The following is an 18,839-nucleotide window of genomic DNA, read 5'->3' on the forward strand; positions in this document are numbered from 1 at the left end:
CCTATTTGTCAACAGAATGTGGGCAGTAGGTAACATGGTAAGCAGTGACAGCAGTGTTCTGCAGTGTGACATGCAATACTAAAAGTATTTTAAAAAGCAATTAATTTATAATCATAAAACAGCTCCAGTGTTCTACTTTGGATAAACAATGTTTAAAGAGTGCTGGGACATTTCACGTTTTACTTTGTTCACAGGGATTAAATTGAAAGAAGGCAGTGGTTCAGGGTCTCTAGGCAAGATATGGCAATCCTTTAACTTAGGTAAGGGACTTCAGTCATTGTCATTACATTAATAGCTTCAGGTTCATCCGAGATCCGCCTGGTTCACATGAGGCCAGATCACCTGTCTTATTTTGTGATAAAGATCAGGTGACTTAACTTCTTATCCACAGAACTATTTTATAAAAGACTTTAGCGGTTTCAGCATCTCATACTATATACTTGATGATACTATGTTTACTGTACACTATATTTATTATTACAAAAATAATGCAATTTAAATTAATAAATTAGCTTAATAAATTATATTTTAATGTATATTAAATTGCAATATTTCACAAAAAAGGCCAAGTACTAATAAAAGGTCTGTGTAAGAAAGATAAACTAGAGACAAACTAGAGTGTGATTTAGAGCTATTTTTTCCTCTTCTTTACCATATATTTGTGTTTGCGTGCAAATTCTTGAAGGAGTAAGTGAGTTCCTTACCATAGTGGCAGTGAAGGGAATGTTGTCTATAAGAGAGGAGGCCAGTGCTGAGACCCACATGACCAAAATGATGGCGATGGCCAACCGCTCATCCTCTGGCACTGCCTGGAAGAGAAGATAACAATAAAAAGTCACAACCAAACACACACACATACACACACACACACACAAACCCTCTCTCTCTGTCCGTCTCATAAAGGCACGTAGATGCCAACACAAAGGTGGGAGGGCTTTGCAGACAATGTGTTCATGATACAGTCACATTGGATTCATTATTTCACACTGTTGCTTTCATAAACCGAAACACCACACATGTACACAAACTGACGTAAAAACACACTCTCACCACATGCCTGTTGTCATTACAGCTATAACGTATGTGAAAACGCACCGTAGCCTTTTTATTAGCATGTAGGAATGCTGTTTATTAGGGGAAAAAAATATTTCAGTCGTTTCCCCACTATTTCTCTCTCTGGTTGTTCATCTACATGGTTAGATTTTGGGGGTCCTGGTGCTGCTGATTGGATTGAATGCATCAGACCTGTCATGAATAATTACTGTGATTGTAAAAGGCTTGCACACCAAACCCAAGCTGATGGGTCTTTTAGAGTGTGATCGCCAGCCAGGAAGAGCTGGACACTTCCAGGTCTATGAAAATCTCTGTATTTATGGTCACCATAGACCTACTACTGGATCAAAGATAATAATAAGATAATAGATTTTTTTAAGTCTTTGTTCAAGAGTTATAAACCATGAACCAAATCAACCAGCAACGAGGTTAATCACATAACAAACTTTCATCTGAAGCAAAAATTCCCACAGCCCGATGAAGAACTGTGAAAGACAAACAAAACTACATATTTTGTTTACTTCAAAATATGCATATATAGACAAATACAGTACTAAAAAAAAAAGAAAAGGTTCTTCTGATTATAAAAATATTCTATAACTTTTATTTTTAACAGTGTACTTCATTTGAGATGCTTCATGGGATGTGGGCAGACAAATCAGGAAATCGATAAAGAATTCCTTTTTCGCAATTTGCTTGCCATTCTCTTACTGGTGGAGATGTCATTGCTGAATCATTGGATAATTTAGTTTCTCATCTGCTGTTAAAATGATTATTTAAAATGTAATGCAGGCAGATGGACATGTACTATCAATTAACAACTTTGTACTGTAGCTCACACTGTAAGTACCTGTTAGTTAAAAATCAATCCTTAAATGAATGGGATTTTTCAGAAACCAATTGTTGGCACTTCATTTTAGACTAAGCTGCAGCACAGAACTCGGACAACAGTCAATCTAAATACAAAGGGAACTGCAACTTTATATCTAAAAATTTGATTTTAACTCTCAGAAATTAACCTTATGTCTCACAATGACCTATTATTTAGCAAATGCTGGTTTGTTTCCTATAATTGTAACTTTAGATTTTGGCGTTTAAAAATGTCATATCTTACAATGTGACTTACGATGATTATCTTCTTATTTTTATTTTTATAATCTGTTTTTACTCTGAGGCAGAAACAGACTTTTTCCTCAAAATCCGATCACAAGTGGTCACAGGAGACACATCTGAAAGATGTTACATCAAGGTGTAAACAGCATGTGTCGCCTTCCCACTTGTGATCGTATCACCCAATATTTAACACCACCTTTTGGGATAGATTTTCTGCTGATTGCATAACACCTTTAGTGAGTTGAGCAGCAAAGCAACACAGACAGCCCATGCAAATATAAATTCCTAGTGAAATCCCCCCCAAAGACTACTTCTGGAGCAAATACTCACTTTTATCAACACTGCTGTCTGCTCCCCGATGTAGTCGATGAGCTGCAGATGTGCTAAGGCCTTAAAAACACACCACAGAGAAAATCAAGTCATAGACCAGAAACCAAAACAACAGACATTTAACCTGACAGCTCTGATTTTCCATCTTTTAAACAATGGAAGTGGAATATCAGTATTCATCTATTTTTGTCTCGCCGCTTTCGGTGCACACTGGTATGAGTGATTGTGAATGTTAAAGCTTATAGAGGGCAAACAGTTTATCTTGGAGCAGCGATAAGCTCCCCACTGGCACCAAGGGGTGGGCTTCCCCGTGTGAATACTGTCCTCCTTACAAAACAAAGGATTAAACCAACACAAACAGCAAACCTAGCATTTCTGCTGCTGACATGCTCACTTTCTCCTTACTTAGACTCCCAATCTCTAAGTCAACCTCTTTCTCCTTCTTTATTTATGAATGTGATAGATAAAAATAAACAGAACAATGCACTACTATATACACTATAAATATTTTATCTTTCATGACAATGCACTTATACAGTATTTTATATTAAAATTATTTTGTTCTCTATAACAATGCACTTTTTCCCTCGGGTTTGTAAATAACAAAAAGACACATTCAATTTAGGCAGGGAAAATAACAAAAATAGATATAGACATAATAAAAATGTATTAAGCCTATACATAATAATATACTATTACATATCTTTCATGACAACGCACTTTAAATACTTAGTTTCGTTCTTTTTCACACTTAAAAAAAAAAGAGTATATAAATATAAAAACAGACACAACAGTGTGTGTGTGTGTGTGTGTGTGTGTGTGTGTGTGTGTGTGTGTGTGTGTGTGTGTGTGTGTGTGTGTGTGTGTGTGTGTGTGTGTGTAATAGATTTAATAAAAAATAAAAACTAGAACACATTTTCATACAATAATTGTGAAAATTAATTTAGGGTTAATACAAGTCTAATATAATATAATAAGATAATATAATTTTTTAAGATCATATTTTAGGGGAAATAAAATTTTATAAAATTTTTATTATTACATTTTTTGGTTGCATAAAAAAAAGAAAATGAGGGGGTACATTTAAGGTATGACAGGCTCCAAACCAGCATCCAAAAACACAACATGGACCAGTGACCAGCTAAACTGATCTTGGTAAACAATGACTAGCCATCACTGTGATGTAACAGATGACAGAACTTTGGGATATGTGGGCGTTTGTTGAGCATTAGCATACCTCCATAAGCACAAACAGAGCAGCGAAGAACAACAGGGTGGCCCATTCCACTCTGTGAAGTATGATTTCGAAGTCCTGAATGTCAGCCAGCACCAGTAACCACAGAGCCCCCAAGATAGCGATCCAACCTGAGGATCAAAACAGTACATCACTGGAGATCACTGGAAAACAACCGAGAACACGGTTCACACAAACATTTTATTTCCTGTTGTTGCACGAAAAGGTTTTAAGATAATGGAATCCTGGAAAACAGCCGACCGGTGGTTAATGCAATGCATCAATCATATGTTATGTCTCTATCTATCTTGCCTTCCCATGACCATAAACACTTTCTCATCAGCCGACCACAGCGGTCCTAAATCTGGCATTCCACTCACACAAAAAACCATTCAGCAGGAGAGAGAACAAACAGCGGCATTCAATTAGAAACACACCCCAGCCGCCCCACAAACAGACTCATAATCGCTCTGCACATCGATACACTGACACCACAGGTAGTCTGCATCACCACAATGGACTACGGGCTGTCAGGGCATAAGAATAATAAGCCAGTTACTGGAAAGCCTTCATTAAAGGCTTCTGTGATGTGCCTGACACTGATCTAAGAACCTCATTCTAAATAAATGATGGGAATCGCAACTACAACAGAGATAACAGAACATAAAAGTGCCAGTTTCCCTGAGACAGGAGATCATAGTAATTAATTCTGTATGCTTTTGTATGTTTGAGAAGTCTCTTATGCTCACAACGGCTGCATTTATTTGATCAAAAACAAAGTAAAAACAGTAGTATTGTGAAATATTATTGATGATCTTAAGATGTTTTCAAATATATTTTTGGTAACACTTTATTTTAGGATTAACTAGTTGCTGATTAGTAGCATATTACTAGAATTTTAGCCATTTATTAGTGCTTAAGAACATATTAATGCCTTATTCTACATGACCTTATTCTACATCCCTAATCTTACCCAATACCTAAACATAACCACTACCTTACTAACTATTAATAAGCAGCAAATTAAGAATTTATCGAGAGAAATAGTGCAGATAATAGTGAATAATTATTCCCTATTCTAAAGTGTTACCATATTTTTTTTATGTTGTTTATTCTTTTGATGGAAAAGCTGAATTTTCAGCAGCCATTACTTCAGTCTTCAGTGTCTCATGAATCATGATCCTTCAGAAATCATTCTAATATGCGGATTTACTGCTCAGGAAACATTTCTAGTTATTATAAATATTGAAAATAATTATGCTGCTTAATATGTTTGTGGAAAAAGGGTAATAATTTTGTTTTTCAAGATTATTTGATGAATAGAAAACTAAAAAGAACAGCATTTATTCGAGATAGAAATTTTAATTAAAGTCTCTAATGTCATTTTTGTTGTTGTTATATAATAAATGAGGCCTGAATCTTCAATTTTATGTGAGCATTCCCTGTGCTCTGTTCAATAAATATTAGCAAAATAAAAGTCAATCTGTACCACAGTTTATTTTAATCAACAAATATAAAAGGCCATTAGCTGGTGTGAATATTGTGCATGCTGTCAAGAAATATTGCCAGACATTTTACTGCTGATTAAGTGATGTACTGTTTCCCAGAAGCCTCTGGGATTAAAAACATATGCAGCGTGTCAGGAACAAAATGTTCGAGTCACTAAAGTGAGACGGATAATACAGCATGAAGCGGACCAGCGTTATACTGCTCCATCACATGCGGTGGTAGAAGTCCATCATAATGAGTGTGCCATTTAGACATCAAGACCGTGCACAGCTAATTTGTCACATCTCGGCCTTTGACCTTTACTATAATAGCCACAGACAAACAGGCTTTATTCTGGACCTGCGTATTACATGCAACTGACGTTGGCAATCTCAAAAAAACAAAAGACATAAATGACTGCCTGCAAATGTTACAACAAATAGATGCCATTAGCTCACTTAATGTATTCTTACACCATGGGAGAAACATTTACAAGGAGTAAAATCAGACTTAGAAATGTAGATAAGTGCAGGTAGTGGATTAAGAATATGTTGTATTCCCAAAAATTATACTTTGTTAATAACTTCCTAAAGTTAGGATAGCTCCAGACTTGTCTTAAATCCTAAATAAGTAAGAATGATTTAGTTAATTTATTGGGTTATTTAAAATTAATTGTTGTTTTTAAGCATTACAACAGCACCAGCTACTGTAAGGGAAACAGGTCAATTTAGCTCAAAGGGAATTATTTTTGATTTTAAAGAAAATTTGGGCAGAATCACTGTTTCATTGCTGATCACTGAATAGGCCAGCAATTCATTGAACGAGCCATATAACATCAACTCTGGACTGTATATTAAAATCCAAAATATAGTGAAAACACTATTAATGAGTAACAAGATCGTCGAAAACACTAGATACTTCTCTTTTCAATATAAACAAATAAGGCTTTATTGGATAAATCAAAGACATATAAACTAATCTAGCACATGAACACACACACACATTCATACATCCACACAAGTTGCAGAAAGAGAGAAAGTGAGGAAAGAATGAGTTTGAGGGAATGAAAAATGTGAAATCCCAAGTTTATAGTAACATGTGCAATTGCTTAGATCTGAATAACCATCAATCATTTAATTAGCCCTCGCATTGAGTTCCTCAATGAGGCTAAAATTTATATTAAATGCACCAGATCAGCTAGAATAGGGTTGTGCCCAAGTTTTCTTAAGTGATGCGTTTACTGTAGCAAACGTTAGCAAAAAGTATGTGCCAACATGAAAATACCAACAAAAAAGTTCTAGATAAACAACTGTTTTGGATCGCCAGCTTGTAAAAACATTTGCCAAAATCAGCACTTGGGCCCAGAAAAGTGGGGTCTTCCATAAACATTTTGTCCCAGGGCTCTGTGAATTTAAGCCAGAAAGGATAATTGTGAGTCCTTTCTTTTTTATTTTCATTATCAAACTGCACAATCATGAAAGGCTCAACCTTTTCACTATTATTTTGACAGCAGAAATATTCACAAGTGTCAAAAATCCAACCCACTCAAAGCAGGATAACAAATTACTGAGCAATTATCTAAAGACCCCATTTCCACCAGACTATTTCCTGTTAACCATCAGGGGCTTTGGACTTCAGCCAGCGATGCCAGTGATTGAAGTGCCTCCATTCAAATAAGCTGGACAATGGTCAAACACTTTCCTATTCAAGCTTCCCAAATTTAGCACAAAACACAACAAATGCATGGCACACATACTTTTGGGACTATAACCAGCGCTGGTCAGTAAATGCTGCAACAAACGGATACACTATAAATCATAGCCAAGGAGGCAACAGTATGCTTCCAATTCTAGCGAAATTTGATTAAACAGGTGAGTGCTAGAGATTGCCTGTGGGAAATCATTTAATAAGGAATGAGAAGGACAAAAACAAGAAGAGCCAAAGACAGGAGGAGAAAGAACAGAAGTAGGCAGAGAAAGAATCAGCTGCAGACACACAGAGGACACAGATGTATTGTAATTGTGGAAGAGAATATATTAATGTAAAGATGGTTTAAATGTGGTAAAGATATTGGTGTTCAGAATAGCTGAATGATGGAAGACAATATTATGTAACAGGATCAAGTCTATTAATTAAAAAAAGTGGATTTTTGCAAATCAGGAAGGAGTTGATGGAAATTTATTGATGGAAGCTAAAACTGAATAGTAGAAATGAAAGTGTGACTCACTAATATTAATTGATGAAGTTCAAATATCTGTTATGCCCCTCTTGTTTGGTTTGTACCCTAAAGATGCATATGTAAACATACAGTATTTTAAAACATTATAAAGTAATACCAAAATTAAGCTCCTGTTTTCCCTTCAGAGTCTTTGAATATCCAAATATCTAAAGAAAACCCAGAAGAAATAAATTAATGAAGCTTTAATCTCTTTAAAACTGTGATTATAATTTTTTTTCCCCTTTTAAGATTAGAAGTCAAGAAGTATCAGTCTGATACTTAAATTATAAGCATGTTTTTTTGAGATATTAAATGGGCTTTAGGGTGCAACAAAACTTTACATACTTTATACAACAAAACATATATGTACACATATTGTGCATCTTTTCTCAAAAAGTGAAGCATATTCACTGATTTGGATGGCACAAAGAAACAAACACACACACACACACACATATAAACTCTAGCATTGTAGTTCATGCATGGTGTGAAATGAATCCCAGACTTCTTCCACACTGGCACTGGGACGGTTTTGTCACAACACTAGTCCAAAAAAAGTAACTTTTGATTTTCTTTCTGCTTCAATGTTCCCCTACGGCATCCAACGGAAGACGGAGGAGGAGTTGGGGGCCTTTAGCAGTGCGCAGCACAAACAGAGCAGAAAAATGAGAGAGACAGAGAGAAAGAAGGCTCTGCAATTAAAAGAAGTTTGCTGAGAAGCCTGGGAGGCTCATTCATCATACCCAAAACAACGCAGGCATTCTAGCCCGTAGAGTGAGACACAAACACCACCGCATCATGTTCTTCATTTTAAAGCAAATGTGTTTCCACAAGCACCTTATTTATAAAGAACTCTGTCTCTCTCAGGATGTTTTACTCTGATTAATCTTCCTCTTTTTCCTCGTTCATTATTTGGTGGTACAGCTTTTGTGCTGCCTGGTGCTACCCAGGAGATAAATTATGTCTGGATTTTAACTTATTTATTCATAAATAAATGACCATATTAAGAGATGAATTACATTAGCAATATTTAATATGCATGTGGTCCAGATCTTAAATGTGACCGTTTCCTTGTTTAAAAGTTTTACCCCTAAATAAATTAATATTGCTTTAAAGTTGCACTACAGGAGAGATTCAAAATGAACAAATCAACATGTATTCCTCAAACCATCAGATTTATCCTTCTGCAGAGGAGCAGTGCCAAAGCATAACCCATGTAAAGAAATAATTTTGCTATTTTACATTTTCAAACAGAGAAGAGGCCAAAGTTTCATAGCGCATATTTAAAAGAAAATGGTTTAAAACAAACATTCACATGAAATAGACTCATAAAAACGTATCCATAATAATAAAGATAATAAAGCTGCTTAATTCACACGGAGCATCGCCTCATGGTGGTTGAAATGTTGAGATCACATGACCAGATACTTTTCTTGTTATCAAACCTTTGCTTATGGAATAAATTAGTCATGGCTTACTATATGAATTGGGTATTTTTATAATGCGTAATGAACATTTTTGTTCATGCTTTATTCTATCTGTATCCATGCCACTAGGTGTCGGTATATATTGGGAAAACTAGCAAATCAATTAGAAACTTTAAGCAGAAATGCAGATTTTTAACTACATAAGAAAATAAGTACTGCAAGTTTCTTAAGTCAAATGTCAAATTTTGCTTGTTGTTTTCTATCAACCTCTTTGGATTTTTTGAGCAGGAAAATATCTTTACTTTCAAGAGTAAAGTCTCACACTGAGAAAATGATTGATATTTCCTTGAAAATCCATTACGACCTACACGTGAAATGTTTTGATGGACTTAAAGAAATGACCTTTCATAGAATTTTTTTAATCTCTTAACAGCTTTTCAGTGATCTAAAAAATCAAGAAAACTCTAGGATGCACGGTTACTGCTCATATTGTTCACAGAATGTGTTAAATGTTCACCAGTCAATTATAGCAGAATCAAACTGTAATTACATAATTTTTCTGGGAAATGGGTGGCCTTGGGGCTTAAGAATCACTTAATTGTCATGAATGTGCTTTTCGTTGGAAAGACATGAGGAGTGCAGTGCATCCTGCATGCTTCATTACCCTCCAGCAGGCGCACTGTATCCTTGCCCATGATTAAATAATCAATATCAAAGGTCAAACTGAGTGGTGATGTGTCAACCTAATGAAAGTCTAATGACAGTCATTTGCAGGCCATGCTGGACGACCCGGGTTTTGATCAGAATGAGGAATTTGAAAGCAGAACCAAACTTTTTTTTTTTTTTTTTTTTTATGGTAATGTACAGTGATTATTTTTTAGATCATTGCCAATTAATTAAGTACACAGCTGTGGAAGGCAAAAAAAAAAAACATGATTTTGAATGTATGAAGAGATGAGAAATGATAATTTAGAAAATAATATTCATGTGTCATCTTTCCACAAGATCAAACTGTCCACAAATAAGAATTGATTATCAATACACAATCAGACCCAAACAATACAACAACTTCAGCAAGCTGCGAGGCTTGCATTCTCTGATTGACCAACTCATTCACACTTAATAGTGTTTGGTGAAGTTCTCGATCTCATTTCCATCTATAATTGACATCTCATTCACCGTACAATAAACACGTCCATAAACCAGTCCAACAAAGCTAGAGCAAAATGAAAAGCTGGGTGGTCTTATTTAATCTCATTGTTATGGTTTTGCGTTTGTGTCTCTTTCTGCATTTAAAGCCCAGCTGCAAACAATTATGACATCAACACATTGACGGATTCATACACACACCAATTACAACCCGAATTCCGGAAAAGTTGGGACGTTTTTTAAATTTTAATAAAATGAAAACTAAAGGAATTTCAAATCACATGAGCCAATATTTTATTCACAATAGAACATAGATAACGTAGCAAATGTTTAAACTGAGAAATTTTACACTTTTATCCACTTAATTAGCTCATTTAAAATTTAATGCCTGCTACAGGTCTCAAAAAAGTTGGCACGGGGGCAACAAATGGCTAAAAAAGCAAGCAGTTTTGAAAAGATTCAGCTGGGAGAACATCTAGTGATTAATTAAGTTAATTGATATCAGGTCTGTAACATGATTAGCTATAAAAGCTTTGTCTTAGAGAAGCAGAGTCTCTCAGAAGTAAAGATGGGCAGAGGCTCTCTAATCTGTGAAAGACTGCGTAAAAAAATTGTGGAAAACTTTAAAAACAATGTTCCTCAACGTCAAATTGCAAAGGCTTTGCAAATCTCATCATCTACAGTGCATAACATCATCAAAAGATTCAGAGAAACTGGAGAAATCTCTGTGCGTAAGGGACAAGGCCGGAGACCTTTATTGGATGCCCGTGGTCTTCGGGCTCTCAGACAACACTGCATCACTCATCGGCATGATTGTGTCAATGACATTACTAAATGGGCCCAGGAATACTTTCAGAAACCACTGTCGGTAAACACAATCCGCCGTGCCATCAGCAGATGCCAACTAAAGCTCTATCATGCAAAAAGGAAGCCATATGTGAACATTGTCCAGAAGCGCTGTCGTGTCCTGTGGGCCAAGGCTCATTTAAAATGGACTATTTCAAAGTGGAATAGTGTTTTATGGTCAGACGAGTCCAAATTTGACATTCTTGTTGGAAATCACGGACGCCGTGTCCTCCGGGCTAAAGAGGAGGGAGACCTTCCAGCATGTTATCAGCGTTCAGTTCAAAAGCCAGCATCTCTGATGGTATGGGGGTGCATAAGTGCATACGGTATGGGCAGCTTGCATGTTTTGGAAGGCTCTGTGAATGCTGAAAGGTATATAAAGATTTTAGAGCAACATATGCTTCCCTCCAAACAACGTTTATTTCAGGGAAGTCCTTGTTTATTTCAGCAGGACAATGCAAAACCACATACTGCAGCTATAACAACAGCATGGCTTCGTCGTAGAAGAGTCCGGGTGCTAACCAGACCTGCCTGCAGTCCAGATCTTTCACCTATAGAGAACATTTGGCGCATCATTAAACGAAAAATACGTCAAAGACGACCACGAACTCTTCAGCAGCTGGAAATCTATATAAGGCAAGAATGGGACCAAATTCCAACAGCAAAACTCCAGCAACTCATAGCCTCAATGCCCAGACGTCTTCAAACTGTTTTGAAAAGAAAAGGAGATGCTACACCATGGTAAACATGCCCCGTCCCAACTATTTTGAGACCTGTAGCAGAAATCAAAATTGAAATGAGCTCATTTTGTGCATAAAATTGTAAACTTTCTCAGTTTAAACATTTGCTATGTTATCTATGTTCTATTGTGAATAAAATATTGGCTCATGTGATTTGAAAGTCTTTTAGTTTTCATTTTATTAAAATTTAAAAAACGTCCCAACTTTTACGGAATTCGGGTTGTAGATCACAGGAGAAAGGGGTTAGCCTAGTAACATTTGTTTCTCTAATTTTATTCTATGAACCATAATATAATGTATCTAAAATTAAATGTTTGCTCCATGGTACAGGAATTGGCAAATTTTGTATAATTTCAAAAATAGCTAGATATTCTTGTGATTCCATTTCCTCTGCTCAAACAAAGAGGAAACAAGCCCTCATAATTATAGAGGGAGGCATGTAAACAGGAGGGCCAGTTCAGCAATAGAAACGGATGAATCCTGAACATTTGTGTCCTTGTTTGTCTCTCGCTTACCCAGTTCCAGATGTATGGCAGGGACAAAGGAGTTCAGGAAAAACATAAAGATGACCACCCCAAGGACAGTCAGACACTTGACCAGAAGGATTTTGTCAGTTATTCTGTGCTGTGAAAGACCATGAAAAACATGTTTAGATACAGGAGAGATATAAACGTGTCAAATACCTATTATGCTCTATAAACAGTGCTTCTCAGCTGTTGAGTTGCAATCCACAAGTCTATTCCTGACACGTTCACTTATAGCAGTGAAAAAATAAAAAAGCAAAACTGCAAATATTACAATGCTAATCATATATATTTTTGGTTATCTTTATAGGTTAACATTTACAAGAGAGAAAAAACATATCTATTGTTATTGACGTCAGATAAGGTAATGCATCGAATTAAACTCCAATAAATAGTATTTAACAAAAACATAACCCACAGTACATTACATATGGATGCAACACAAAGGCTAAAGTAATGCCTAACACAAATGTGTTTTGGTAGAGTATTATTGGCTTCCAAGTGAATAAAACCATCAAATGTGACCTGTGGCAAAATGACTCATAGTGGCGTACCGTCGGGTTTCAGTCAGGGCAACTGTAAACTACAGTACATACCCACACATAACGTTCCAATGTTTTTCCCCAACAGTTCCCCAAACGTTCACTTAAGACATAATTGATTATGTTTGTGTGAATCCTCAAATAGGCCTACTGTAATTCTGTGAATATGTGTATATTTATCGGGATTTCGCACTGCCAGAAGCACACACTTCAGATGAGAGTCAGCACGGGAAGCGATCAAGGTAGTCCTCTCAGAAAATGTCCAAATAAAGATCATTTTAGATGTTACATTACTATTGGAGCATTGGGATCAGACGAGGGCTTAATGAACTCATTTTTGTGAAAACATCAAATTCGACCAAAACTTGCGCATTCCAACTCATATTGCAAGCACGGGTCACAAATATGAATTGATATTTAGAAACAAAATTATAATCACTGTTTAATTTGTAAGTCACTTAGTATAAAATCATCTTCTTAGTGAATAAATGAAAATTTAAATACATCTGATGCTTATACAATCACCAAATAAAAACAAAAATTAAATCATTATCAGCTCATAGTAATATTATGACAATTAATGTGATAATTTTCCATTTTGTTTATGTTTGTACAATCAAAAAATATGGCTGTAAATACATAAATAATTATTATGTAATTATTGTTCCAAATTCTGGTTGTTCCAAATTCTGACTCCCATGGAATCAAATAAATTGGTGAAGTTTCTTATCATATAATAAGATAACATCAGAAAGATAAAGCAGGTTTAGCAGTGAGGAACTACACTTGATCAACCAAAGCCATGTTAATTAAGCTTTGTTTACCTTTTTCTGCAGCTCTTGAATATTGTGTTCCCAGTTTTTGTCTTCCTGTGATATTTGCCTACGAAAATAAAGGAATAAAACAGAATAGAGGGTGTTAATACATCCTTTCAGCCAGCATGGACACCTGCAAATGAGTAGGAGTGGTGATTTCATGCGGTCACCCCGAACCTTTTCAGCTCAGCATGTGATTCTGTAAATAGCTGCTGTGATTATTCTATCTTTCATCAAAGTAAACCCCAAGCCCCACAAAACCCCAAGCAGAACTAATCGGATTTCTTTAGTTAAAAGAAGAATTTATTATAATAATAATAAATAAATAAAAACCGGCTACTGTTGAGAACAAAATTATTCTGCATGATTAAAATTTCAGCTCTCTATGAGAGCTTCAGAGAGCCAACACAATTGAGAACAATTATCTACTTTTCTACAGGTTAATTATTGCTCATTCATCATCCTGGGCTTCTGGGTAAGTGTTACCGTTAGACACAACAGGTGTCATGCAGGGGGAATGGATATATTTTGGACCTAATAGGGTGTTTTGGTCACACTTTATTTTAGGGTCCAATTCACACTATTAACTAATCATTAACTATAACTTTTGCCTCAATTAACTCCTTATTTGATGCTTACTTATAGTTTATAAGGTAATTGTTAAGTTTAGGGAATTGGGTAGGATTATGGATGTCATGCATTATATGTACTTTATAAGCACTAATAAACAGCCAATATGTTAATAATAGACATGCTAATAAGCAGCTAGTTATCAGTGTGAATTGGACCCTATAGATCTCATACCAAGAAAGACACTCATCTTAATACCTTATATGCAATATCAAAATGATGAAAGATTCTAAGGCTTAAGAATGCATCTGGACTGGACTGTGTAAGTGTAGACTAATATGTTTTATCCTCATGATACAATTATTTAAAAAATAAAAATTCTATTCCACATACATCCATGGTTTTAAAGCCCACCATGTAAGGTGTAGACAGACTGCTTGTATTTTAACCAGGCCGACAAGGAAAAGAACGGATTGAGCATGAGTGTGGCACCTCTGGAAGGTCTTGAGCTTCTTGTGCAGGAGGCTTTCCAGATTGAGCACCTTCTGCATGAGAAGACACTTGACGGCAGTCTCCTCTCGGCTGGCAGGGTTAATGCGATGGGCTGTCTGACTCCACACCAGAATCTCATGCTTCAGTTCTGCAGGGCGACACAAATCGTGACAAGATAAAGGGTTCAGCTGTAGAACAGACAAAAACGAATTAAGATAAGAATTTCAAATTTAATTATATCTACAGTCCAGAAAAAAATAATAATAAAGGAGGGATAATTGGGACACTTTAGTTCGCTCATTCATTCAGAATATTTTTAGCCTAAAGCTTTGAAATTTGACCTCAAACATCTTTAAAATGTCTGTAGTCACTATGTATGCCCATTAATTGTATAACTTAATTTGGTAGACATTGAATTCAGACAAAGCAATGTGAAGAGTTTTGTTTTTTAATACTGTGACCAAATCAGACCAAAAAAAAAAAAACAAATCCAATTTTCAATGGAGCGATAACTGTTTAAAATAAATGTTTGATTTGATCAAAAAAGCCCAAAATATGTAAGACTTCCATTTGATTTCAATAGCTTTATAGTTCTTGTAGATGACTCTTATTTAACTGTCAATTAAGTATTTAAAACAGTACTATCTCTCCATGATTCCAATTATTATGGCACTTACTGTATACATGTAAATGAATCAAAATATTACTTTATAAAGGTAACACGGACATCTCACTACAGTACATCTACATTTAGTGACAGACATCCAAACAACTGTTTGATAATGTGCAGTAAATTAAATCACATTAAAATGGCTGTGAGTTTGAATCGCTCTGACTTCTGTAATATGAAATATTTATCGAAGTTGGAGTTTGTATGTAGTTTAAAATAATAAGAGTGTTGCTTGTCTCATGAAAAATTACAAATAAAATTTGGTATATAATGTAGGTAAAAAAAACTATATATATATATATATATATATATATATATATATATATATATATATATATATATATATATATATATATATATATTAGACAGACAGACAGACAGACAGACAGATAGGAGGATGAAGTACAAGCTAGGAAATTATACAAAGAATGGAAAAAGTAAGGATAGAAAATATATTGAGAAGGAAAGAAAGCGAGAGATATGAGAAGCAAGGTTTTTCACTAGTCCTTCAGCGTGACTCCTCACCATGTTATGGGAAGGCTGCTAGGAAAGCTTCCCAGAGGCTAATTGACATGGGGAAAACATGCTGATCACAATCGACAGTAATGCATCATGCCGAGGGCCTGGAAAACTGTATCAGACGCACAGCAGGTTTGATTTTTTTTAAAGCGAGGCTCTGTGGGGACTTAAGGCTTTACAGAATTAGAAATTGGACTGGTATTGAGTGGTCACCATCAGGCCTTGTGGAGGTCTTTGGTTCCAGGCGCAGCATGCACATGGGGAACCGGCAAGCCGATCATTTAAGTTCCTGTTCCTTATAGAGCAGCGTTCTAAGACTTTGCATCAGCTCAACAACAGCTAGTACTCTCTCATTGTGTTAGCCACCCAAAAGCCCAATAAACACAGAACAAAGGGAAAGATTGGCATTCTGGAAGGTGCTAGTCCCATGCTGATGATGTCTCAAAGGGAAGGCAATCCTCACAGTGGGTGAATGCCAACAGTGTGTGCCTCCTGCCTTCTGAGAAAGAAATTCTTTTTATTTTATTTACTTGTCTATCACCTTGTTTTGTCTAAAATGATAGGCGCAAAAATATATGAATATATGTAATTAAGGCTATATTATTACTAGTCTAAGATCAAAGAAAATGATGATTTGTAAAATGGAAACTTTCAAAAAATTATATTGCTCCCCTAGCTACAGCGCTGGGGAAAGTGATTTATTGTTGTTATTACAAAAAATAATAATAATAAAGTACACAACTGTAAACAAATGCCAAATAAAAATATTATTTTTAAGTTCAATATATTAAAGTTCATAGGGAAAAAAATTAAAAAATGTCCCAATAGTTTTAACTATTTTTTTTTTAAGCCTGGGTGGTTGACAGGCATTAAATCCTGTAAATCTTAAATCTTACACTCTTTAAAATTACTGTTGTAAATTAGAGATATTACATTTGTAGCCATTATAATCTAGAGTAGTACATTGCCAAAAGAAAAATAATGAGAAATAATTTTCACTCAGAAATTGCTAGTAAATTTAAAAAATAATTGAAAAGAAACTACAAGTAACACTCTGAATTAAACATGACATTTTAAAGCAAGTCTAAGATTATTTATTTATTTATTTATTTATTTATTTATTTATTGGAAAATGTACTCCAATAATCTTTATTTTGTTTACAAAAAATAATTTTTACAGTGTAACAAAAACAAGAATGGGGAGAAAAAAATGATTATCTTTTAGACGCCTTAATAATGTCAACTGATGGTTCACTGTTTAATGTAAAGTTATTAAGTAATAAATCTTATGATATAAAGGTCTATTCAAGCAGTTTTACATGATGAATGAAAGTTAGACAGAACTCCTGCTTACATTGATCTATACAAAAGTCATACTTTTATACCTGCTATACTTTTCTTTTAACTGTGACACTGGGCTGATCAACAAGCAGTTCTCAGTGTCAAGCTGTTTTACAGAATCAAATAATGTCTCAAAAGACCTGGTTTAAATCGGATGACCAACCACTGTGTGACTCTTAGAACTTTCAGAAGGAACACAACTTAGAAAAGGCTTTGTGTTTTCCTCTCATTCTGATTTATGGGTATGGTGAAAGCCTCTCTGGGAACCCCAGAGCCAGATTTCAGCCTGTAAATGGCTGAAATGAGTGGTTTATTATAAAGGAGCCATTGTCATACTGTCAGGTGTGTGAAGGAGAGCTCAGGTGTGGAGGTGTATGGGAGATGTGAGGAGTTGGTCTCTGTGGAGCAGAGGGAGCAGCTGCTCAAGAGGCTAATGGCCATCTGTAGAGAGAAGTTGACAACTGGAGGAAGAGGACTCATCTGATTATTTTGTCTATTTATTTACACAATGAATAATGGAATAAAAAGACCAAAAAACATTGGCTGAGGTTAAAAATGATCAAACCAAGCAAATAAAATGAATACATTAAAATGAGATTGTAATAATGCTTACACATCCTATTTTGTAGCTTGAATACCTCAAGGGTAAGTTTACAAAAAAAAATGAATGAATCCTGTCAGCATTTGCTCATCCTCTTGGTTTTGGACCCCACTGACTTTTAGTATATGGGTGTTTTTCAAACGAAAGAAAGAAAGAAAGAAAGAAAGAAAGAAAGAAAGAAAGAAAGAAAGAAAGAAAGAAACTCGTGGAAAGACTAATGGAGGTGAGACAACATTTTGTCAGTGTGAAGTCTGTGAAGATGAAGATATTTGTTTGTCCATTAATTTTAGTGGCTTGCCAAAATGGGAGAAATGGTAAGAAAGTGTATACATCCTGCCTGTGAAAGAAGAGGGAAAGAACAGAGCATGCCTGGGCTCTCAGTGGAGGCGGTGATGAAGCGATGACTCCCTAGGTGAGAGTGGTATTGACCTGTCTGTCTATAATGGCTTTAACGGCCTTTCTAGCTGCATTGGCACCTTCACACTTGGGCTAAATGTGCCCTGTTCCTTCAAAATGTCATAAATATGCAATTCTTTGACACGGCACCAATTTCAAGCAAGCATTACCCAACGGTGGATATCAAGATACAAGTGCAATAGACATTATGACAGGCTGATAACAGCACAACAATAACCATGCTCTAAAAAGCACCCTGTTAGGGTGTATTTGTGTAGATAGCAAGAAAATGTTCAATACTGTAAATTTAAAACACTTGATACCTGAAAGTACCATTTACAATGTGCTATCTTTGCTCGTAGGAAGCTCTGGGCAGAGTTTTGGAGTTAATCACCTGGGGCCTCATTTATAAAGCGTGCGTACGCACAAAACGGGGCTGGAAACGTACGTACGCCAGTTCCCACGCAAAGGTTGTGATCTATAAAAAACAAACTTGACGGGAGAATGTGCGCACCTTTAAGCAAACTTTGAGCCGTGCGTACGCACATTCTGGAGACAAAGGGAATTGGCGACACCGATGGTGAGGTCGTGAACTGAAGTTAGATTGTAGAAAATAAATGTGAGAAGAACGATTATAAGAATGAATGACATTTAATTTTCACTCCATTTCATACGTTATATCCACATTATCATGAAGATTAAATCCAACAGTGTTATTTGTGCCGATTGTTTTAGGCTATATACATCTAGTAAAATCCAAACGTAATTCAA

At 35.6% G+C, this 18,839-nt stretch overlaps 1 protein-coding gene across 2 annotated transcripts in view; it reads right to left on the bottom strand.

Annotated features, from left to right (window-relative positions):
• LOC132160509 (P protein-like) overlaps positions 1–18,839 on the bottom strand; it is an 85,180-nt gene that overhangs the window by 25,363 nt on the left and 40,978 nt on the right. For both annotated transcript variants that reach the window (XM_059570179.1, XM_059570178.1), the window contains 6 exons: positions 14,542–14,689; positions 13,489–13,546; positions 12,114–12,222; positions 3,734–3,861; positions 2,497–2,556; positions 705–809 (listed from right to left, as the gene is read on the bottom strand). In XM_059570179.1, coding sequence (XP_059426162.1) covers positions 705–809; positions 2,497–2,556; positions 3,734–3,861; positions 12,114–12,222; positions 13,489–13,546; positions 14,542–14,689 — 608 coding nt within the window. The remainder of the gene's footprint in view (positions 1–704; positions 810–2,496; positions 2,557–3,733; positions 3,862–12,113; positions 12,223–13,488; positions 13,547–14,541; positions 14,690–18,839) is intronic.

Source organism: Carassius carassius, chromosome 17 (genome assembly GCF_963082965.1).
Source record: "Carassius carassius chromosome 17, fCarCar2.1, whole genome shotgun sequence".
Classification (NCBI taxonomy): Eukaryota; Metazoa; Chordata; class Actinopteri; order Cypriniformes; family Cyprinidae; genus Carassius; species Carassius carassius.